General features: G+C 34.4%; 3 protein-coding genes across 5 annotated transcripts in view; all 3 read right to left on the bottom strand.

Moving 5' to 3' along the window:
* The window catches only part of LOC112090260, a 1,461-nt gene extending 858 nt beyond the window's left edge, over positions 1-603 (bottom strand). Inside the window, exon 1 of one of the 2 annotated variants that reach the window (XM_024161663.1) lies at positions 44-603. In XM_024161663.1, the coding sequence (XP_024017431.1) occupies positions 44-340 (297 nt within the window). In that variant the 5' untranslated portion in view covers positions 341-603. The remainder of the gene's footprint in view (positions 1-43) is intronic. The other variant, XM_024161668.1, reaches the window with a different exon arrangement.
* A 232-nt stretch (positions 604-835) lies between these two features.
* LOC21388666 (pentatricopeptide repeat-containing protein At1g62930, chloroplastic) lies at positions 836-4,868 on the bottom strand. The gene is made up of 3 exons (XM_024161590.1): positions 2,681-4,868; positions 1,325-1,425; positions 836-956 (listed from the first exon to the last, which is right to left on the bottom strand). The coding sequence occupies exon 1, from the start codon at positions 4,866-4,868 to the stop codon at positions 3,252-3,254; it is 1,617 nt and encodes a 538-aa protein (XP_024017358.1). The 3' UTR covers positions 836-956; positions 1,325-1,425; positions 2,681-3,251.
* Positions 4,869-9,076: 4,208 nt separating this feature from the next.
* Positions 9,077-19,816, bottom strand: LOC21388664 (RNA cytidine acetyltransferase 1). 2 transcript variants are annotated; one of them, XM_024161578.1, is made up of 26 exons: positions 19,625-19,816; positions 19,399-19,490; positions 18,616-18,787; positions 18,325-18,447; positions 17,951-18,124; positions 17,743-17,853; positions 17,519-17,652; positions 17,321-17,414; positions 16,535-16,633; positions 15,868-16,004; positions 15,569-15,666; positions 14,960-15,083; positions 14,790-14,877; positions 14,556-14,655; positions 14,426-14,478; positions 14,129-14,305; positions 14,011-14,048; positions 13,222-13,312; positions 12,220-12,405; positions 12,024-12,132; positions 11,860-11,929; positions 11,639-11,786; positions 10,717-10,845; positions 10,164-10,289; positions 9,850-9,915; positions 9,077-9,538 (listed from the first exon to the last, which is right to left on the bottom strand). In XM_024161578.1, exons 1-26 carry the CDS (start codon positions 19,727-19,729, stop codon positions 9,320-9,322), a joined length of 3,063 nt encoding a protein of 1,020 aa, XP_024017346.1. In that variant the 5' UTR covers positions 19,730-19,816; the 3' UTR covers positions 9,077-9,319. The 2 variants fall into 2 exon arrangements, with proteins under 2 accessions (XP_024017346.1, XP_024017352.1); XM_024161584.1 differs by having other exon boundaries at positions 12,220-12,399.
* Between the last annotated feature and the right edge of the window lie 3,974 nt (positions 19,817-23,790).

The raw sequence follows: 23,790 nt of genomic DNA, 5'->3' as shown, positions 1-23,790 counted from the left end.
CCCCACTAAGAAGTCAGTAAAGAACAAAAGAAGAGTGATCTACGTCTACCGTCATGTCGGGACTCCGTTTCCTCGAGCTTTTTCGCCGGATCACCAACACATACTTTCTTGCTACAGCTGAAATACGTACGACTTTGGATGAGTGTTCTCCTTCGGAATCTTCAATCTCTCGTCGTCTGGCACCAGAGCAAAGTTTATCCCCATGATCGTCGTGTATTCCTCCATGGAGAATTGGATCGGAGTGCCTTGTATCGTCAGAGCCACATTTCTTTATTCTTATTGACTTTAATTTGCCGAAAGATGAAGTACAACATGAGTTGGCTTGAATGTTGATAGTCATACGGAGCGCCAAGGAGATGACCAAACTGCGACTCCTAAAAACACTTCAGCACCCGCTCATTGAGTTGCTTCTAGATCTAATCATGATGGACACTGAATCTATATCGGATGCTGATCTTGCACGAGAAGTTTTCATCTTCTGCCAAATCAGTCTTAGGGTGCGTTTAGTAGATGGATCCAGAATCATGATTCTGAATCCTCGTTTAGAATCAATGTTTGTTTAAAGTGATTCTGAATCAGTGTTAAGTTGGGATGATTCTGAATCATGATTCATAATCTGATGTGATGTTTTAAACTAGCTCAAATCATGATTCTAAAACCACTCCCTCTTGATTCAAATTGATTCAAACCCCTGATTCTGAATCATGATTCATAATCTGATGTGATGTTTTAAACTAGCTCAAATCATGATTCTAAAACCACTCCCTCTTGATTCAAATTGATTCAAACCCCTGATTCTGAATCATGGTTTTAGAATCATGATTTGAATCCAAAATCATGAATCATGATTTGAATCCAAAATCATGAATCATGATTATGATTCCATAATCATAATTAGAATCACTCTGATTTAAATCCTCGTACCAAACGAACCGTGATTCAATACTATCTCTGGCCTGCAAATAAATAGAAATAAAAAATGTTAGGGGCAAGAATATTGAAATTTAAAAGTTAAAAAAAAAAAAAAAAATGATAACAATCATCATAACTTTAGGAAAAAAAAAAAAAAAGAATCATAATGACCATATTTTAAGAAAACATCATACCAGAATCACAATGGGCTGAAGTACTAACACAGTCAGTTAGAACAATCATCATAACTTTAGGAAAAAAAAAAGAATAATCATAATGACTATATTTAAGAAAACATCATACCAGAATCACAACGGTCTGAAGTACTAACACAGTCACAGTCCATTTACACTAATGCAATTGAAACAATCAAACATTTGAAGAACTTTGGTAAAGGATAAGAAAATCATACATTCATTTAACTTCTGCTGCCTCCTCTTCCTCCACCATCTCCGCTGTGATTCCTCTGTCGTGCGCCGCGTCCAACAATAGCCGTTCTCCGCGAGTTTGCTTCTACATAATTGAGATGAAGAAAATCAATCACCAACATGAAACAAGGTGCACGGGCCACTAATCCACTTACTTTCGAAATCCTTTTTGAGGAAAAAGCAACACTTTCGGTTATTGATTTTCAATAGTTAAGACAGTGAAATTTTGAAGTTCCTTAATTTCATTGCTGGTAGTTCTCAGTGGATGTGCTTTGTTTAATAATGGCTTAAAGTACTAACACCAAATTTATTAAGTTTCTTATTTAGAAATTATACATGCTTATACTTAAGGATGTTATATTTTATGCTTCAGCTTCTTCTTTGAAATATTAGATATGTGGCTGTGCACCAAGTACTAACACAGTAACAGCATTCGTATATGTTTCAATAGAGTAGATTTTAATTGTTTTTATTCACATTTGTATTTAAATATTCACTCATTCATTACTGTTGAAACCATGCACATTAATGCAAACAACATGGACATAAATCAATAGGTGCGACAGTCATGAATTCTCTAATTTACCTTGATAAAAAATGGTTAATTATCAGATTTCCACAAGTATCATCAAACCAAAAACTTGTAACAAAATAAAATTGGCAAATTGGGAAATTTCCTCTCAATATTTGTCTTGCTGAATCAGGATAAGAAGACTCGACAAATAAAAAATGTTGGAAAAATCCAACAAGAAATTTTGATCCACATAAATGAATAATAGATTCCCCAACCTTTCGACCTTTCCTTACCCTTCATTCTATACAATTCAAGACAATACTTGACTGTAAATTTTCTTTCTTTTCCCTCCATTAATCATAAATCAAATTTAAAGAATACACTTAAAAAAAATTCGAGAAATAAACAAAAAGAAGGAAAAAATACTTTGTGGTTCTGAGAGATCAAAAGAGAGCTCACTTAGAAGGTTCAAACAAAAAGAATTATTATGGCGATGTACAGCCAGAGAAAGCACAGACACAAACATATTGAGTGTATCATAGGATCTAGTAATTAAAAAAAACAAAAAAAAAAAAAAAGAAGAAGAAAAAGAAGCAGGTTTGGTTCGGTTTAAAACCGAACCTCAAGGACATAACCAAAACCGAACCGCTGTTAAGACAGTTCAGTCAGTTAACCGAACCGACTTGCTTCGGTTCCACGTGGCACCGCTTTTTTTGATTTTCGAGCAGTCGGTTCTTTAGTCGGTTTCGATTTTACAGTTTTTTTGTACAGTACTAGTTCAGTGTATGACTTGTGCAACAAAAAGGAAGTAAAGAAAAGGACATACTCGAGGTGAGGACATAATGGAGTGTGTGACTTGTGTCAGGTTGAGCCTCGTGCAACGGTTGGTGTCAAGCTCTGTGCTCTGCAGAATTCTGGCTCTGGCGATATTTGCCATCAAGGGCTGCTTTGCAACTACTCTGTGGCGCTTTTCCGTTTGCTTAACTCTCACCATTGATAGATGCTGCTCAGATGTAAGAATGGAAGAGACGCCGAGTTTGGAGAAGAAATTTGGAGAATTTGGGGTAATTTAGACTGTTGAGGAGTATTTTATCTACTTTTTCTTTTTCAAAAAAGAAAAAAAAAAGTTTCTTAAGATGTGTTTCCACAAGGGTCATTGAACCCCTTCTTTCAATTTTAGAGTGCGAAAAAATCCACGTGATGCACTTCCTCTCCTCTCACTCCTCTCTTAAGAAGTCAAACATGTTTGGCTAAGCTTATATATCTCATCAGTCCGTCGACAACATTTCTTTGTAGTAGCAGTAGTAGAACGTCAATCCCACAATCATACTTGAGCTTGGATCTCAACCCATCAATTTATGGTCCTGTTATCAATTCATTAATGTGCCTCATGAGACTTATTGAGCAAATGCAACAACCCTTCTAGCATGAATGGCTCGCCAACAGCCAAGCGTTACATCATTTGGCTCCAATCCTTTTTGGATCACATCCTCGAGAAGTGCTTGAGCGGCATATACTCTATCAACATTTATGTATCCAATGACCAAGACGTTGTAGGAAAAAATATCAGGCTGAACACCCATCAAAGACATTTCTTCAAAGACCGCACTCGCCTTGTCCATTTCGCCTAGCAGACAATATCCCTTTATCAATATGTTGTACGTCAGCGTATCAGGCTTCAAACCACGTCGAATCATTTCATCAAACAACTTTTCAGCAGTGTTCATGTTACCTCTTTCTGAATAAGCATCCAAAATTCCATTCAAAGTTACAGTTTGAGGAAAGATTTTCAAACTCACCATCTCATCAAGCAACCTAGATAAAACTTTCCATTCACCAGAATAGGACAATCCATAAAGTAATATGTTGTAAGTGAAAATATTTGGCCTTATACCTCTATATTCCATTTCATGTAACAAATTCATGGCCTTCCTCCATTCCCCCAAACGACCAAATCCACTTATCAAACAGTTGTAAGTGATGCAATCCGGCTCTAGACCTGCATTACTCATTTCTTCCACAAGATCTAGCGCCTCCTTAATCCTGTTCTCCTTGCACAAAGCATTCAACATAGTATTGTATGTAACAATATTCGGAGAGATTCCCCAAGCAGTCATAGTCTCTAAGAACTCCATTGCTTGCTCACACCGGCCGGACTCAAGTAAACCATGAATCAAAGAATTACATATGACGACATTTGGTCTAACATCATGGTTGACCATATCTTGAAGAAACCTAAATGCCTCGTCTACTCGTCCTTCTTTACAAAGACCATGAATGATTGGACAGTAACAACCCCCATCAGGTTTTATTCTTTTCTGGTCATACATGCGCTTAAGAAGCCCAACTGCTTTCCAAGTTTCTCCAGCCTTACAAAACCCATTAATCATTGTACCATAAGTAATGTCATCACATATTTGTTCATCTTCCACCATTTTCACGAACAACTCAAAAGCAGCATCCACCGAGCCACCTTCCGCGACACAAAGCCCATGAAGAAGAGTATTTAGCAAACAAGCATCTGGCCTAAGTCCAAGCTTAAATACAGTGGCCAAAACAGAGAAACATAAATCAATCCTCTCCAACTGGCACAAACATCTAATTACCACGCTCATGGTACGAATGTCGGGTCGAAAACAGACCCCACAAAGAGCGTTCATCTCTCTATACATATAAACAACAATGGGATGATGGTTCATATTGTAGACTGCCCCAAGTAAATGATTGAAAGCCCAAATACAAGGCATGGATTGCATCTGAACCATGGAATTAAAGTAACCCAAAGCTTCTTCTAGCTCAAGTGTTCCCACTTTAGATTTTTTTCGGATTAATCCCCCGAACTGGGCAATCCAACGTCTTTTGCTTTTTCTGCTGAATTGGGTAATGGAACGTTTATTAGTAGCTGTAGCAGCAACAGAAGGAAACTGGGTTCTGGAGAAAAGGACAAATCGAGGGAAGAGAGAAGAAAAAGAAGAAGCATTGTCGGTAACAACTGACCCTTTTGCGGTCAGCATTTGAGGTTTTGCTGCAAAGTACGACTCAAACTAGTCATCTAACTTATACAGGGTAGCCTAAACGAATAAAATAAAATATTTTTAAAAAAATAAAGCAGAAAACCCAACAACAATAACAACGATCAACAATCTAAAATCAAAGTTAATCCAAATATAATCTAGTCTAGACTAGAATTCATATACATATTACATAGAATATTCAAAACAATCAGAGTCAAAAACTGCAAAAGAACCTGCAAGAAGACGGCGAGGTCGCCGCAGAGAGTCTGGAGACGTCTGGTGGGCGGTGGCCGTGGGGATGGGGGTGGGGAGAGCTTCTTTCTCGTGTGTGCGCTTTACACTGTTTATTTAGCATAAAACGGCGGGTAAAATGCAACCATTCACCCTAAACCTTTTGTGAAAAAATTTGGGTAAGTAGTTGGCCATCCTTTTAGATGAATGGGCTTTTTATTTTTATTTTATTTTTAAAGGTAAATGATCAAATTTTTTTTTTTGTTTTTCGCTGGTTCGAGTTAAAAACTAAATTTATATGAAAAAATATTATAATAAAAAATTTTAATTTAAATTTTTTGTTTAAAAATACTATAATAAAATGTTTGAATTGTGATTTAAACTGTGAAAAGAACATGACTTTTGTTTTTTAGTTACAGTGTTGTTTATCGTTGATTTTTCAATAGTAAACCGTGGATTGAAATTGCTTAATCACTGATTAAAATTAATCAATCAGTGATGCACCATCAAGTTAATCAATGATCTTAATTATTGATTTATCATGGTCTATCACTGAAAATAACAATTTTCCTAATTTTATAAAACTTCATCCATTTACTAAAAAATAGCTAAAAAATGAGTCTTCTTTGCAAATATCCCTATTTTTGTTACAGATAGAAGATTTATGTGGTAAGACCTAAAAAAACATATTATCGGTGGGTATCTATTTTTTAACTGTCATATGGTTTGTTTTGCATATGTGTATAATATTTTTTTCATTGTAATATACTACGGATATGAAACCCTACAATAGAAAGATGTATACATAAGTTAAATATCAAACTTTTAATTTTAACATTTAGAGTGTTTACCTTGCATCAAAGAAAAAGAACAAATGAAAGTGATGAATGATTCTCTTTCTTATATAATAATGCGTTTATTTACAAACTAAGTAATGGGCATATGTAATGGCCCCGCATAATATATGAATGAGAAAAGAGAATATCAATCCTTATATTTCTTGGTATTAATGTTGTGTTAAAAAGAATGAAAGCCAAACTTACTTATCTATTCTTAATAAATTGCTATATAATTAATGATTATTTAATTATATAAAAAGTGTTTTTAGTAACTATATTGATAATATTATTATTCTTAATCTTAGTAAACACTAAAAAAGAAATAAAGTTATTTCTAATTATACCATCGAATAATGAAGTAAACACTTGACGAAATTAATAATCATAATTCTTATTCTTATATTATTCTTTTCAATCCAAGTACCTCTCTCATTACATCCCTTTTCGGTTTAGAAAACCTTAAATTTAACCATTTTGATAATAGAGTCAATCGATAATGGACATCAATATTAAATGGACGACAATTAGAGCAAAAATGTCAAAATTTTGTATATGTGGTGAATGAATTAAACCGTTCGCGAGGTTGTTGATAACGATGGAGCCACGTGGTAATGAGTAGGGCACTTGCTTCTACTCAACTTTTGAAATTTTGATTTTTACCTCAATAAATCAAAGTTGCAATCTTAAACTCCATAAACTTTCTAAATGAAAATTTTAAATTTGTTCATCGACTTAAGTAATTTCCATGGTTTATGCCTCCAAAAGATATTGCATAATTAGAGTTACATGAATTTCGTTTAAATTTTTATCTTCTAATTGCTTCTTTGTTTTTAAGTATCATAAATTCTATAATAGACAATTTGTTTACGATCTTTTCATAAATAATTAAATATAACTTGGTTTATTAGATATAATATATATCAATAGGTTTGAGATGCCGTTTACCCAAGTCTTAAATCAGTGGTCACTTGAGAACTTGCCCAAAACTTTAAATTATGACACTTGCCATCCAAACTTGTAAAATCATGCAATGTGCCTTATTTATCTTTTTGGGTCGAATTTGGTGGCAATATAGAGATTTAAGGTCCGTTTAGTTCATTAATTTGAGTTTTTAATTCGAGTTAAAATATGACTTTATGTGATAGTTTTTTACTATAGTAAAAAAGTTAAAATGTGACTGTTTCTTAGAACTTTTTATTGTAACAAACTAGAATTCTAAAGTCGAATCAGTAAAATGAATGGGGTCTTAAGTTATTTGTGTTATAGTTTGCATTGAGTTTTGGGGATTTTGGTTGAAGATACGTATTTCAATCCTTATGTGTGAGGCTATAGTTGGCGATCCGTTTATTAATTTAATGGCCCTAAGTAAAATGGGTATATTGCCACAATTTACAAAGTTATGGGGGTTAATTTATCAGAACCCCAAAAGTTTAGGAGACAAAAATACTAAAAACCTTGTTTCTATAATGTTTATGGAATAATCTAGTGTGATAGAAAGCATATACGCCCTTATTAAGATACAATATTCATCTTTAAATCTATAAATAGAGGGAAGCACCTACACCTTACCATAAAAACTTTCAACTTTTTTTTTTTTTTTTAATTTTTAATATGATTCAGGAAAAAAAAAAAAAAAAAAAAAAAGTCTTGCTCATTTCTTTAGAGGTTAAAATATTTGTTACATGTTCTTATTCATCCTAAATGATATACGCCCTTATTAAGATTTGATATTCATCTTTAAATCTATAAATGGAGGAAAGCACCTACACCTTACCGTAAAATTTCTTCATTTTATAAACACTAATATGATTCAAAAAAAAAAAAAAAATGAAAGTCTTACTCATTTCTTATCTTTCTCGTTCATTTAATTTGGATTATTAACATTGTTAAATAATCTATAAATTATGCGTATTCCATCAACTTTGGTCTTAAATTTTTAATTTTAACGACCTTAACATTTTGGTTCTTAACCATTTGTCTTTGCACACTAACTGAAAATTCAAACAGATCATCATATATAATAACTGAAATTTTTAACGAAATAGTTACCTTAATTATTAAATTTTCTCTTCACTATTTGACAAAACATTAAAAAACTAGTTCATTGTACAATTAATGCTGCTACTTTTGTAAAAACTTCAGAAGTCATTCGCCAATTTTAGTGTGCAAGGACTAACGTGGTCAAAAATCAAATGTTCCAAGAGCAATTTATCAAAATTAAAAATTCAAACTTTAATGACACAATGCATATAATTCAGAGACTAGTAGGGTTAAATACCTTGTCAATTTTAGAAACGATTCTGAAAAGTCATTGTGCTTAAGCGAGGGACTAAGCACATTCAAGACCATTCCATTCCATGAGTCAAAAGAAAGAATGAGAGCCAGAGGAAAAAATCTGTTAGGATCCTAATTGAGTCTTATATTGTTAAAATATTGACTTAATATGTGGGTTTATAACTATTTGGACACCATCACCCTACAAGCTAACTTTTGGGAATGAGTTCTACCTAAAGGTTAAAACAATTGGTATCAGAGCATGCCCCTCAAGCTCACGTTGCGGAAGGGGGGACTTGGGGAGAGGCGACCTGGAAAGGCCAGAGTGGGCCATCCCGAGTGGGCCGCCGTAGACGTCGGTGTCGAAAACGTAGTGGTATGTTAGGATCCTGATTGAGTTCCACATTGCTAACATATGGGCTTAGCATGTGAGTTTATAACCACTTGGACACCCTCTCCTTACAAACTAACTTTTGAAAATGAATTCTACCCAAGGGTTAAAACAATTGGTATCAAAGCATACTCCTCCTCAAGCCCACATTGCGAAAAAGGCGACCTAAAAAGGCCAGAGTGGGCCACCGTGGACGTCGGTGTCAGAAGCGTCGTAGTATGTAAGGATCATAGTTAAGTCTCACATTGCTAAAGTATGGGCTTAACATGTGAGTTTATAACTACTTAGACACCCTCTCCCTACAAGCTAACTTTTAGAAATGAGTTCTACTCAAGGATTATAACAATAAATCCCAAAATATTCAGAAGACAAACACATCATATTCAGAAGACAAACACATCAGGAATATGTTATCACCACTCAAGAAGTTAGCAGTGAAACAAAAAAAAAAAAGTTATGGTAATAAAGTTTCAATAAAATAAAAATAGCAGTAGTGATAATTATCAATCATAGGAATGGAATACCAAGAGGAGAGTAGAGTAGATGGTCAAAATTTTAGCCTATTGTCAAAATTTTGTGCCTAATTTGTACATGCTGATCTCTAATAACTTATCAAGCGATGTAATCTGCTGGTTGCAATGTAGTGACGATGTTACAACCACTTCCTCAGGCAATTTATGGATTTAGGCTTGCTTTCTTGGTTATATTTCTCGTCATTAATGTTTAGATTTCTTTTTCTCGTCTCGATCGCTTCTATTGCGCTTCTTCCCGCCCTTGCTTTCCGTTTTACTTCTACTGGATTTCACGCTAACGAGGCCACCGGAAGGTATCTTCCCATCGTTGTTTTGCAATGCGTTATCAAAGTTTGCTCCAATGGCATATTGCTGGAGCATCTCGGGATCCAAAACTCCCTCCATGTCAGGTTTCATTTGTTCCTACACAGAAAGCCCATTTTAGCACAGCTCTTTCCTTACTAGAGAAAAGAATGAGAAAGGAGCAATAGAACGGGCAAAATAAACTTGAACTATTATTTTATAACAAGAAAACCCGGCCACACCGACCATATGTGCAGTGGGTTTGTTTAGCCATTTCTGTGTCACCCGGTTCATAATTTTCAAAATCAACACGGTTTGTTCATTTTCATAAATTTCAAAAACCAACACTCTTGGTGCAGGTTGATAAAGGGCTCAAATCTAACGCACAAATCCATGAACACAGTTTCATTAAAAGTATAAAGGCAACATACCTCGGCCTGCCTGGCAGCTCTCTTGAGATCCTCCTCCATAGCGATATCATTTGGTTGCATCTCAATCTGAATTTAGAATCAACAATTGATGGAGTTACAACACACCAATAAAATCATTGAATATGCAGAAACATGCACCAAACAATCTTATGCATGTGGATATAAGTGCAAAAGATCTTATAGCACATCTAGTAATTGTTAAGCACAAGACAATATTCCTCTTTGGATCAATAAATGTGCGATTTAAAAAGAATCATAAGTGTTTGTGCATGCATTCTTCTACTAACAGTAAAGCAAATTCCAAGAAAACTTACTTCTCTTAGCCGAGGCATGCTTGATTCAATCTCTTTGGCATCGATATTGTTTAGATACTTGGAGAACTTTTTCATAGCTTTTATAAATAGTGACAATATTTGTTGCCTTTCCAGTCCCATTTGTCCCTGTTTTACGAGCGTTAAAAGTGAAAGGAATCAAAAGACCTAAATGGCAAAAGGACCCAAAAAAAGAGAAAGTATACACCAGCTAGGGGGAGGGAAGGAGAAGAAGTAGAAGAAAGAAGAAGAACCAGAAGAAAGAAAACTTGTAATTTACATGAATGGGGTGGAGGATCTACTTTGATTATGTTTTTAACTGTATCTTGGGGTTTCCAGTACTTGATTGAGATTATATTGTACTCCCTTTAATACACACACACACACAATCAGAAATCTCATTATAGGATGAAGATCTTAAGGTTCTTAAGAATGTAAGAAATTAAATTTAAAAGCTATTCAGACGCCTGCATTTTCTATGAGCAGGTGCAAGTAAACGTGTGTGCTGATACAGAAAATATTCAACCAACTACGAATAGAAGACAAGAAAATATACCTCAATATCAGAGATGCCTCGACCCTGCAATCCAATACATAGCAAAACAGAAGCCTGGGCATATGATAATGTAACAGGAAGTTTCTCTTGAAAGTATAGGCGTGCAAGCTTTCGAGCTATATCCAAAATCTGCAAATTAGATTCGCAGAACAATATTTGAAATCGCCATCTCATCATAATATATATTACAAAAATGATTTATCTTAGGGTTCTAGATAGTATATTAAACTAAGTGCTTATGTTGGCCTTTTTCCTTTGAACGTCCAAAAGCTACTTTTTGAAGTGTTTTTGATGTAGGATCAATATAAGAATAGAAATAGAAGAATAGACTCGAGCTAGGGAGAAAAGCCACTAGGGAGAGAAATAGAGAGGATTTGGAGAGAGAAATAAGAACTCAAGAGAGATAAACCACTAATTTCAATATTCAACCATTGTCTGAAATGAAATTACAATGCTACTATATTTATAAGGCAAAACCAAATAACGAAACAGGAAACTAAACCAATATGAAATATGAAAACTCTAGAAATGGGAAACTAACCCTATTTTTAAAATAGCATAAATTCCTAATTAAGCAAAATAGGAAATTAGACCAAAATAAAATAAGGAAAGTTAACAATGGGTACCTACCCTAATAACATAAATTGCTAATTATACAAAAACTAAATAAACATCTAAAACTATTCCGCATCAATTTTATTTGGATAATTTATAAGAGTTTCACTCTCCTGCACAAAATCACAAGTTCACCTTTTTGTTTCTGAAAAATAAATAAATCAATACCATGCTTCTCCCATCAAGTTCTTTTAAAACTATAGGTTCCACATAAACTGAAACTCTTCTCCTATCCAACCTATAAGCAATTTCAAACAAGTTCAAAGGTAACTGACATTCTAGCATGAACCATCTTTCAAGATCTTACCATATGATAGTCAGCAAGGTTGTTGGCATAGGCTTCTAACCGCTTCATGTCATAAAATGATAGCATCTCTTTAATTGAGTCTACAAATCCATCAAAGGTAGTCGTCCCTGATTCTAGCTCCATGAACTTGATTTTTGGATCCAAGATGCTGTGAGATTATGAGTTGCATGAGCATTTCAGCAATGAAAATTTATCTTGTAAGAGTAACTTTGAACACTGACCTCATAGCAAGCTTGTACTCCATTATATGAAACGTATGACCCAACAGTTCAATAAATCTTAGCCTGAAATCTATGGGCAATTAACAGGTTATCAAGCTGAGAACCCAAAATAAACAGAAATAGATAAGTACATAATACAGTATTCTTGGAAAGAACGGACACACCTTGGCAAAATGGTCCAAGAAAGCCCAATTCAACTGATGCGCTAGTTTCTACTTCATCATTGTTCAAAGGTTTTAGGACCATACAAGTATGCTCACCAGTCACGGAACTCTAAAACCGATTTAAAGTACTAGAACGTTAAACCTCCACAAAATTATAGTATTACACGTTTAGTGCAGAAACAAAAGATTTCTTAACTGGAGTATGGCCAATAAAGAATGGAATAAACTTATGCTTTCTCCAAAAGCGCAGAAGGTCCAAGGTGAGCCCAAAGGAAACGCCGATATAGTGAAGCTTCTCTGGTTTCCTTTCACGGAGATGAGCAAGCAAATGAGGAAGATTTTTCCTAGGTTCTATGGTCTCTTCTAGCAATGAAACCTGTATCTGTGAACATCAGCATAACAATTGGCAAAAAAATAAATAAATAAATAAATAATGGAAGATTTTTCCTAGGTTCTATGGTCTCTTCTAGCAATGAAACCTGTATGTAAGGTACCATTGTAAGTCAGCAACCCATACTTCCGACTTCCCAGAAACATATTGTGAACATCAGCATAACAATTGGCAAAAAAATAAATAAATAAATAAATAATAAAAAAAAAAAGAAAACACAAGCCAATATCTGTGGTACATAATAATTGCTACAAACATAAGGGAAATCAGTAACTTTGTTAGACTTAGTTCGAGCTAGAAGTTGAATGCATATGTTGCCTCCAAAACCACCAACTTATATTCCAAATATTGATGTCCAAATCAAATGGTTTTTTACCCAACTCAAATGGTTTCACGGAACACAAGCGACAGATTCAGTACCAACAAGATACCTTGCAATTTCATTTCTTAGCATGTATGTCCCAAAATTTATGGTTTTCAGGGATGTGTGCCTTTGGATTTGAAAATTAGAATGAACCTACAAAGTTTGTATACTTTTCGCAGCATCAATGAAATTTCATCTATAAAACACTCTTCTTTTCAATCATACGTGCTACGTTCCTGAAAAGCAAAAAGTGTGTTTACTAGCTGATCCAAAAGGTACAAAATTGTCTTTTTAAACTGCTTCTCACTTTACAAAAACTAAAAGAAGTTGTGTTTGGTCAATACCTCCTACCCAAAGGTGTAGATATGCAAGAAATTTATGTATGAATGCTAAAACCTAAATAGAAGAGAAGAAAAAAACTTATCGTCTTTATTAGAATAAACCTTTTTAGCTGCTTCTGTGACTCTGACAGGAGAGGTCTCCACTTCATCATAATCCATTTCAGAAATAGGTGCAAACTGCCCTTCATAGTACCTGCAGGGGAATAAAATTGTTTGTACTTAATCTAAATACACTAGGAAGCTCCTTTAAAAGAAAAATACACGAAGCAAGCCACATTTATAGAGCTCCCCCAAAAACAACCAAAAAAATAAATAAATAACCAAAGCATCATAGTGACATGTTTTTTCTCATGTATACATTTGGCGGGTAGCCGAAACACTCAAGCTACCGAATCATCAAACAGAACGTTTTTTCCTTCATCCGTGATTCTAAGTTGTGTCCTGTCAGGACGGGCAACGTCACAACAATTTATGAATAAGCAAGCACCTAACAGCAAAGGGGTGAACTCCCACTAAGGTTATCAATCCCCAAAACTCCTAGCTTTCTCTTATTTAAAAGGCTCCATAAAACCATCTGATCTTCCAAACTTTTTAGCCGTGTTATTTCTCAATCAAAGAGTTCCACAACACTATCATCCCGTTAAGGCCTTTACATCCAAACAGTGACCAAGAAGCTATGACTTTTGCTTCCTTTGGTTTACTTTACTGACTAAAAGCAAAAGCAATGGCAAAGAAAGCTTCAATCCTCTTTGCCTTTGTAACCATTCTCATACTCAATGGTCTGCAAGTCCACTAAACCAAAAGTTTTTGCAAATGAAGAAAAAATGGTAATCCAGTAAGTTGCAAAAGAATCCAAGTAAATGCCAGTTCATAATTATCCATGAGGCGTACCTTGTCAGAAGTTGGACTGCTTGTGAACCATATCCAAGCTGCAGAAAAAACATAAAAATATTACAAAATATTTATGAAGAAAAAAAAAACACAAACTCCGCATGAAAGACAAAACAACCTTCATTGCACTTGGATGGGTAGCAATTCGTACAATCCGAGCACCTGAAAATGTTGGAAAAACAGTGTCTTGGAATTGCTCACTAAATTTCCAAGGTATCTGGTCTCCAGGGGGTTGACGACCAGTGCTTAAACTTTTGAGTGCAGATTTACGGGAAATCTGTCCCTCAAGAGCGACCTATGAGGGCAAAGGTTAATGACAAATTCCAAAAGTCAATAAATAAGCTGAGCTGACATTTTAGTACAGACTGTTGCAGAAAAATATTGGAAGGAGTTATGTTGAGAAGAACATGCTAACCTGAATGACACACAAAATATCAGGAAGTTGATTTTTTGACTCATCAACAGGGCCTGCAGATATGAAATTAGTAGATGTCCTGCCATGCAGAAAAACACAAGAAAAAGCAAGTTAAAGAATACAAGCATACCAAGTAATACAAACAAGTGGTGCGCTGGTGCATCCGCCATTAGTTGTAAATCATTGGGAGAGTTTTTGTAGTGAGAGGAGACATATAAGGCCATCATCCGCTGCAGTTATTACAATGCTTAAGTACTAAATATTTGAGTAATAAGAAAATTTTGCGTATATAAGATTATCTGGAATTGGTGCATGCGTAAATAGCCATAAAAACTGAAATATATAAAGCAAGATGAATAGTTACCTGCAAGAACAACTCACTCTCTTTGTGATAGGAAAAAAGTGTATCACGATTAACATAGTAGAGTTCACACTCACTCGGTTGAGGTAACCTAGTTGCCAAAAAGGAGGTAAGGAATGAGAGTAGTGCAAGAGGTTTTACCCTCTAGAGGTTCTAAAACACGATGCCCTTACCCACTAAGTTTAGGGACTGCATTTGTTGCATCCAAGCAGAGTAAGCCATGAAGCCATGATTCTATAGGGTCCCCAGATGCATATCTAATAGATTCGCTCAGCTCTATCTTTTTGAAAAGATAACCTACAATCACAAATCATTGAGAAATTAAGTAAAGGAATAGAGTAAAACACAAATCCAAGAACATTTTCATCAATATCCAGGAAAAAAAGAAAGAAAAAAAAGGGAAAGAAAAAGATGAAGCCCGCACCAAACTGAAGAACATGAAACACACATCAAACTCAAGAACACTTTCAGAAAGTATTTGAGTCATAAGATAATGACTACATATTCCCACTATTCTGGTTTCTTTTTTCTCCTTTTCTTTTTTCTAAAAACAAAACCTATATGCTTAAGTTTTTATACCTAGAGAAAGATATTGATCCATAATTTACTTTGAGTAGATTCTCATTGATATTTTTAAGTGACTTTAGATTACATGAAGTTGAAAGTGCTTTAATGGTGCCATAGTAAAATAAATAAATTAAAAAAATAGTCTCGACCTTGTCATAAACAAATGACCAGGATAGCTTTATATCAAATGCAAACAAAGGTAAAGCATATGTTACCAGATTTAGGACCCTCCACGCTCTGAGCTGATGGTTGACTTTGTTGTTCCAATTGCTGAATAAGTTTAAGGGACAAGGATCGACCAGTACCTTCATAGCTTTCAGAGGACAAAAACAAAATCAGACAATCACATAGGTCGGGACCTAAAGTACTTCAAAAATAACCTAATCTACTGAAAGAAAAAAATACTAAGCACAAAATCCAAGATTTTACACTAAAGTACAAGAAATGTGTTCCTTGCATGAAACAAGAATTTCTGACAAAAATCATCAAACAATTGTACGCATGAAACTTATACCCATTCACAGTAGATGAAAGGAAGACCAGATAGGGACCAAGCAATGACTTCACAACTGGCAATGGAATGGCTGCTGCCTCATCAACGACCAACAACTCAACTTGGGAAAGCTTTTCGTGCTCATGTGGTTGTATATACTGCAAAATATGCTAGACAAATAAGTAGCTGCATAAGAATAGAACACGTCTTATTGTCGACCACTTATTCTGGGGCATTTAGTACATGTTCAACATGCCAAAAGCCAAACCACGGAGAGAGAGAGAGAGAGAGAGATCTCAGCACTTGAATCTCCTTAATTTTTGACTCTTACAAGAGAAACCCAAAATAATGCACAGGGTTTGAAGATAACATGGAGACATAAACCTATAGTCCCCTGACCAGAAGATACTAGTCTCCTTTCAAGTTTTTATTTTCTTGAATTTGAAATGATACAAAATAAAGACAGAGTAAATTAAGATTGCCTTGTACATATAATCCAATAGAACTTATCTTATACACACGGCAATAGCAACTATAAGAAACAACAAGCACCAATATAGCAAAGCATTGAACAGACACTATAATTCCGTACTATTTTCGCCAACAAACAAGCAAAAAGTACAAAAACATGAATTTCTATCAAAAAGGACAAAATATGTATCATTTAACCCATATAAAATCGACAAACCTGAATTGTCTGCCTGTGCTGCTTGTAAATATTAATCCGTACAGTTGCTTTCTTGAACTCAGGATTGGTGCTTCTCACCACATCAAAATCTATATGTTCCTAATTTAAAAAAAAAAAGGTTTCACAGTAGTAAATGTAATATACTTAGCACTCCTTTACCTTGCATGAAGAAGAATAAAGAGAGCATATAATTCTGGAAATCCATCTTTATAAATATAATATGAAAACTAACTCAGAGAATAACTTTCAAAAAAGAAATTCAATATTTAGTGTTGGATTCGATTTAAAATTGTCTACAGTTTGGCGATACTGAATCTTGTAGCCTCTAAGGTGGGAAAATGTAGAATAATCAGAATTGATATGAATCAATCATTTGGAACTTCTTAAAGAGATTTCAGATTTTCTACATTTTAATTGTCACTCTCCTGATGTAAAACGCCATTTTTTCTAACAACTTATGTTAAATCGTAAGAGAAATATAAAAGTCCTCATCTAAATCATACCAATAAAACAAATTTTAATACAGCAATTCAGAAACCAAAGCCTTGATAAAATTTGAACTAGTTGTAAACTCATCTCTGCAGGTTAAGCTCATTTATACTAAATTGAGATTTTATCTGACTACAAGTTGAAGTTTTATTAATTAATTGCGACAGAAATCCAAAATCCAATGCAATCTATCTACACTAGCGGTCTATTTTGAGGCTGATAAAAATGCGCAGTGATAATATGACATGAAACAATAAAGTAACTACAACATCCAGAAGATTAGACTAGCTAGTTTACCTTATAATCAAGTGCATCAAAACCTTTGCAAGCAAAGTCAAACAAGGTTTTCACATTCTCAGGGCTAGGCGCAGTTACAAAGATATTTGAGTACCTGATAAATATAAGTTCTCGAGTCAGTAAGAGAATGGTCACTTTCATAGATATTTATGTTTATAATTTTTTTAAGGGAAAATTTTTTTTGCACAAGCTTACTACCCTGCAGCAATAGCTCCTGCAATAGCCAAACCAAGAGCTGCTGATTTTCCACGGCCACGAGCAGCAAGCAAGGCAACTGTACTTTTTAGTGTCTTGTCCAAAATTGAATCCAGAAATGTGATGACAGCTTTTCCCTAGTTAAACATTAAAGAATATACTTAAAATCATCACTCTTGTGTAGCAATTAAGTCAGATAATTAAGATTTAAAGACAACAATCTCTACCTGGTCCAATGTACAACACTTCTTTATCAAAGGGCCAACAGGGAAGTCATCAACAAGTTCTTCTTTTAGATTCTTCAGGTCTTGCTCTGCCTCTGATAGACCTTCTGAGTCCTTTGATTACCAAGAGGGAAGAAATGAAAGTTGTTATATAGAGATACTGTGAAAGCAAAATACTTGAATGAGAGATTAAAAGAGAAGAAAGGATTACCTCTTTAACGGGAACTGGCGTGATTGATTTCATATGAGAGGAAATTGGCAAAACATTCAATTCATCGTCCATAACTATACAGGCTTTGCATGATGCAAGTGATAATAAAAACCGCTCATTAAAGCGTCCAGTGGGTTCAGCATGCGACTCAGTTCGAAACCTCTCATGAACATCCTGAACAAACATAGTTGTTCTTATATTCAAAGACTAAAAAAACAAAAAAGTACAAAAACTATGTCTAGCATGATTGTTAATGCTTAAATGCGTTTAACTAAACATTATTTATATTTATATAATAGAAAAGCGAGAATGTGGAAGCAAAATACACGACTTCAAAAAATTATAAGTCAAGGACAGGGCATTCATACTCATACCATAACCATGGTATATAGGCTGGTAAGAGAGGATAAAGAACGAATCAACAATAATATTAGTCCACCACCCTCCACCGTCTCTATTGATCTTGCAAGTAGATTTGGGGTCAAAGCTTCAAAATCCTAAAAGAAAGACAAACAATGGCTAAGATACTAAAATAGTATATTTATAAATTATAAACTACCAAATGACTAAACCAACAAAACGGCAACATTCAATTACATGACATTGCATATTTATACTGAAAACATCAATTTTCATAATGCCAACGAAAGGTATTTGCAACTTACCTGAAGTATGCACATCCCAAAAGTATTACCAAGAATTCTTTCTGAATCCTTGTATAAGCAGTATGTCAATCCCGCAGTTTCAAGAAAAAGCGAGAGAGGATCAACCTTCTCCCGGTCATGCAGCCCGCTTTGCATCAGGCGTTTAACCTGCTTTGCACGTTTTTTCTTGTGACTGCATAAAGTAGTCAGCTTAATCAATCTTCAATCATGCAGGAATATGAGAGATAACTGTCAACTTTTTCATCATACTAGCCATTTCTTCACAATTTTCTTTTTTTAAAATCCAGTCTTAGATTGCTAAAACAATGTACTACATGTGGAACTACATCAAGTTGTTTCCTTTTACATGACTTGAATTGAAAAGGCAATTATGGTGCAATTTGGTTCGCACTTTGAACCACAACTCGAACATTTTTGCTTAAGCATTTTCTATCACAAAAAATAGAATTTCTATTCAAACCTATGAACCGAAGAGGCCATAAATGATAACCCTAACTACAATTGTATCGAATCTGATATCTCCCGTCACATAAATCATAAAATATAGGATTTACTCAAGTGTCTAATTTATCATAATGCTATATATAAAGAACAACTGAACCACGTCCAAAATCAAGTCTTTACATTGTAGAAAACAAAACCCATTAAGAAAAAATGGTGAAAACTTATTACAAACAAGTTGAACAAACCTGAACCACGTCCAAAATCAAGTCTTCACATTGTAGAAAACAAAACCCATTAAGAAAAAATGGCGAAAACTTATTACAAACAAGTTGAACAAACCTGCTGAGTTCAAGCTTGTTCTTGTAACACCACAACACAGTAGGCCTAGATTTCGTCACCGCCTTGCTTAGAATGTAGTGAAGATTCACTATCTGCTCAAAAACGAACAAAACAAATCATTTTTTGAGATTTTTCCCGAGAAATGGAAAAACCCAAACCTTAATCAGAGCCAAAAATCCCTCTATACAACAAAACGAATAGAAAATTACAGTAATTTTCTTTTCACCTGATCATGGTATCTGTCGCCGACGATGACGAACATCGAACGGTGCCGGGTCTTGACGCCATTCTCGATTAGGGTTCTGATTCGGTCGTCGACTTTCTTCCTCATTTCTCTCTTCTTCGTTTGTTTTTCTTCACCGTCGCGCGGCGCTGGTCGAGGGTGGGGCCGGCGGAGAGAGGTTTTTGTTTGGGTGGTGGTGCTGAATGGAAGGCAGGAAGGGTTAGGGGTTTTGGGAGGTTTTAATGTTCATTTTTAGCGTCAATAAACAACAAGGGAAAAAAAAAAGAAAAAAAAAAGAAGAAAAAAAGTAAGAATTATTATTCTCAACGGTGCCCCTCAACTTCAGGGTCTTTTCACTTTGCCATCTGAAGTTTAAAAAACTCCTACTTTACTCTATAACTGAACCATTTTTTTGTTAAAATTTCCTTAAAAATAAATTGAAAAAACCCACATCAGCTCACTTAGCTCTTTTTTTTTTTTTTTTTTTACTTTTAACGAGATTTTTAACAAATGCGTTATTAGAATTAGCTTAAAATTTGAGGAGTATAATAAGAGTTTTTAAAATTTAAAAGATAACGTGATGATGATATTAAAATTAAGGAGTCACGAGTAAGAATAATTTAAAAAGAAATCTTAAATCGTCAAGACATTATTGTCATTTCACGTCAAAGTTTAACTAAAAAGGATTTGAGTCATTGGTCAAGGGCTTACTTTGGTGGTGATTGATACAATATTATGACTGTAGGCGCAGCTGAGTCGATTAATAAGATTTTACTTGACAAGATCTAATAAGATTACATTCATTTCACTGATTTGAGTTTTGATACAGTAAAAAATTTTTAAAAACAGTCATATTTAATTTTTTTACTACAGTAAAAAACTCTCACATAAAATTACATCTCAATTCAAATTAAAAACTCAAATTAGCCAACTAAACGGCGTTAAGTGTTGTTCGGTTGGTTTTATAAGCATTAAAAAAGAAGCAGCATCTTGCACTACCGCCTTGACACCTACAACGGAAGAGATCATGCTAGAAAAGTTCATTGCGGCATAGCAAATGACAACAACACCCCTTAACGTGTTTGAGCATAACGTGACTGGAGGTAAATTAGATGCAGTTGTTAATTTAGGCCAAAACAAATTGTGGTTGTTGTATCTTTGATATCGATAGACATCCATGTGCATATGCCTTAGCAACTGTGGGGAAAAAGTAAATGTTTGGTAGAGGGATTCGTTCCCTGATTCGAATCATGATTCGTGGTTCGCTACAGTATTTTCTCTCACAAAAAATTCACGTAAATCGAAAATGATTCGAATCACATGGTTTGAATCCTCCAACCAAACGTAAGTGAATATTTTACCTATTATTTTAAAATTATAAACTTGTTGCTCTGTGGCACGTCTTCAAGCCGCATACAGGGCCATGGATCTCTCGATTCATAGTGAATATCTAACACTATGAATTTTTAGTTATCTAAATCTGCTTTGACTGCAACCTAAGCGCGTTTAGAACTCATTCTAAAATGATTTTATTTTTTGTATGAAAATGAAAATGAAAACATTTTTAATCTCAAACATAAATCATTTTTAAAAATGCGTTTAGTAGTTTTATCAAGATATTGTTTTCAGTATATAAAAACTCATTAATGTATATCTTTCTCCCTCTCTGCTCGAGAGAGGAGAAAATGAAAATAAAAAATGAAAAACAACTAAAAGTCGTATTTCATTTCTCTCTCATTTTACACAAAATCAAAAAATGGTTTTTATTTCTGTTTTTTATTTTTATTGCGCCAAACGCCGTTTTGAGAACGTTTTCATTTTTTCTTTCTCAAAAAACGTGAAAAACAAAAACGGGATTAATTCCAAACATGACCCGTTTTCACTTATATGAAGAGGCAGGTATAATGCTTTCTTATATCTCCGAGATTTGCCTAATTTTGGCCAGCTTCCAAGCCAATATGATTGCAAACTAGAGTTACAATGGTAAAAATCCTTATTACCTTTCTCTTCGCAGGCCAATTTGATCAAAGAATTGACATATCATCCAAGATGACAACTTCTTAATTGAATGGCATTATACTTTTTCTGCCTCTTTCTCAGTCCGAACATGGCCTCATCAACATGTTGTAATCATAAAGATAAATAAATTACATATCTAATGCACGGTAATTATACTTCACCACAAAGTAAAGATAATTAATCTGCATATCTACCAACAATAAAGAATGATGAATCCGAATCTTTACCTGGAATGCGTGCTTATTGTTTTGTTGCTCCTGCGCTTTTGCCTTTATGTTCTTCTTAAGGGAAGTTGTGGTTTTTTTGTATGTTTGGACTCCCCAGTCTTGACTGTTTAATAAGCAAATATCATTAACCATCCCTATATGGTTAATGGGACTCGAACTAAAGAAGAGCGATCTTTGTCTTATCGTCTTCTCGCATTTTCTCAAGATCAGCAACGCATACTGTATCGATTTTGTTGAAATACTTGCGTTTTAAACGGGTGTTATTTTTCGCTTTCTGTAATTTCTCATCCTCTTTCATTGGAGAAGGGTTAAGTCCGGTGATCATTGTGTATTCCTCCATGGAGAACCGTAGCAGTATTCCTTGTACCGTCATCCACATTTTGTAGTTTTTTTATTTTTATTTTTATGTTTTTTATTTTGTCAAAGAACAAAGTACAACAAAAGTTGGCTTGAATGTTGAGAGTGATCAATGGACGTTTGGTTCATGGATTCATAATTATTTTCAATTTACGTGTATTTTTTGTGAGAGAAAATACTGTAGCGAACCACGAACTATGATTCGAATCAGAGTACGAATCTTCCAACCAAACAACAAGAGATGACCAAACTGGGTCACCCGAAAACGCTTAAGCTCTTGTTTATTACCGTTCACTTCACCGATTCAAGTTTAGAATTTGAGTTTTGTTACAGTAAAAAGTTCTCAGAAACAGTTACATCTAACTTTTTTGCTACAATAAAAAGCTCACATAAAATTACATCTCAACTCGAATTACAAACTTGAATCAACGAAGTGAACGGATTTTTGATCTCTTCACAATATCTCTCGAATCTAAATCTGATGTTGATCTTGCACGAGCAATGCTCTTCCGTTAAAATTAATTTTAACGATTCAATATCTTCTGCCTACAAACAAATTGAAAAAAAAAAAAAAAAAGTTAGTAACCATGCAAAACTTTTGAAATGAAATCGTAACTACATTTTGAGAAAACATCATATGTATTGGATGACAATGGGATCATCTACCGGCTCTAATGCAGGTTGGACGCGGTCTGTGAATGAAAAAATTTACTTTGACAACTCCAAATTTGAGTATACCAAAAGCTCAAACTTAAATCTAGCTCAAATATTGTAAAAACAACCGATCTCAACTCTAAAATGGTAGAGCTCAATTGTAAAACAGTAGAGCAAATTGAAAAAAGGTAAAAATAATAATAATAATAATAAACTAGACATGCTTATAAAAAGACGTTTGTTTCATGTATTCGTTTATAATTTTGAATTATGATTTATGGTTCTCTATAGTATTTTTTTCTCACAAAAAATATACGTAAAACGAGAATAACTCTGAATCATAATTATGAATCCATTAACCAAACAAGCAAATTTTTGGACAAAAAGAAAAAGAAAATGATTAAATTAAAACAGATGCATTTACTTAAAATGATCTTTAAAGGAAGGCATTTACCTATTTTTCTCCATATTTATGTAAATAACCCTTTATGATTTCGCATTTCTTGGTATCTATGTCCACATGTTCCCAATTTACCACAATAAAGCTAAATTGTTTAAAATAAATGCCTCATCACTCTTTTTCATTTTGTTGGAAAAAAATGGCTTATTAAGCCATTTTAAAGGCCCATTTTGAGGCCCATGTTTGAAAGGGGCCCAATAGGTTTTGAGACGGGTCTCGATGGATTTGCGTTCTTCGTCACGAGGAGATCGAAATCAAGTATTCATACACTCAAAATGGATTTTGGGTGAATGAGAAATTGATGGTCTAAGTATGGTACTTGGAATGGCATATGTAGAAGGAAAATTGCAAAAGTCCCACATTGGCTAGGAGTGAAGCCAATGAGGTGTTTATAAGTGATTGCACTTTGAAACCTAGGTAAGCATGTATACCAGAGAAGCTCTCTCACGCGC

Source organism: Morus notabilis, unplaced genomic scaffold, assembly GCF_000414095.1.
Source record: "Morus notabilis unplaced genomic scaffold, ASM41409v2 Scaffold785, whole genome shotgun sequence".
Taxonomy (NCBI): domain Eukaryota; kingdom Viridiplantae; phylum Streptophyta; class Magnoliopsida; order Rosales; family Moraceae; genus Morus; species Morus notabilis.
The sequence above is the reverse complement of the archived record's forward strand: the minus strand, read 5'-3'. Positions and strand labels throughout refer to the sequence as shown.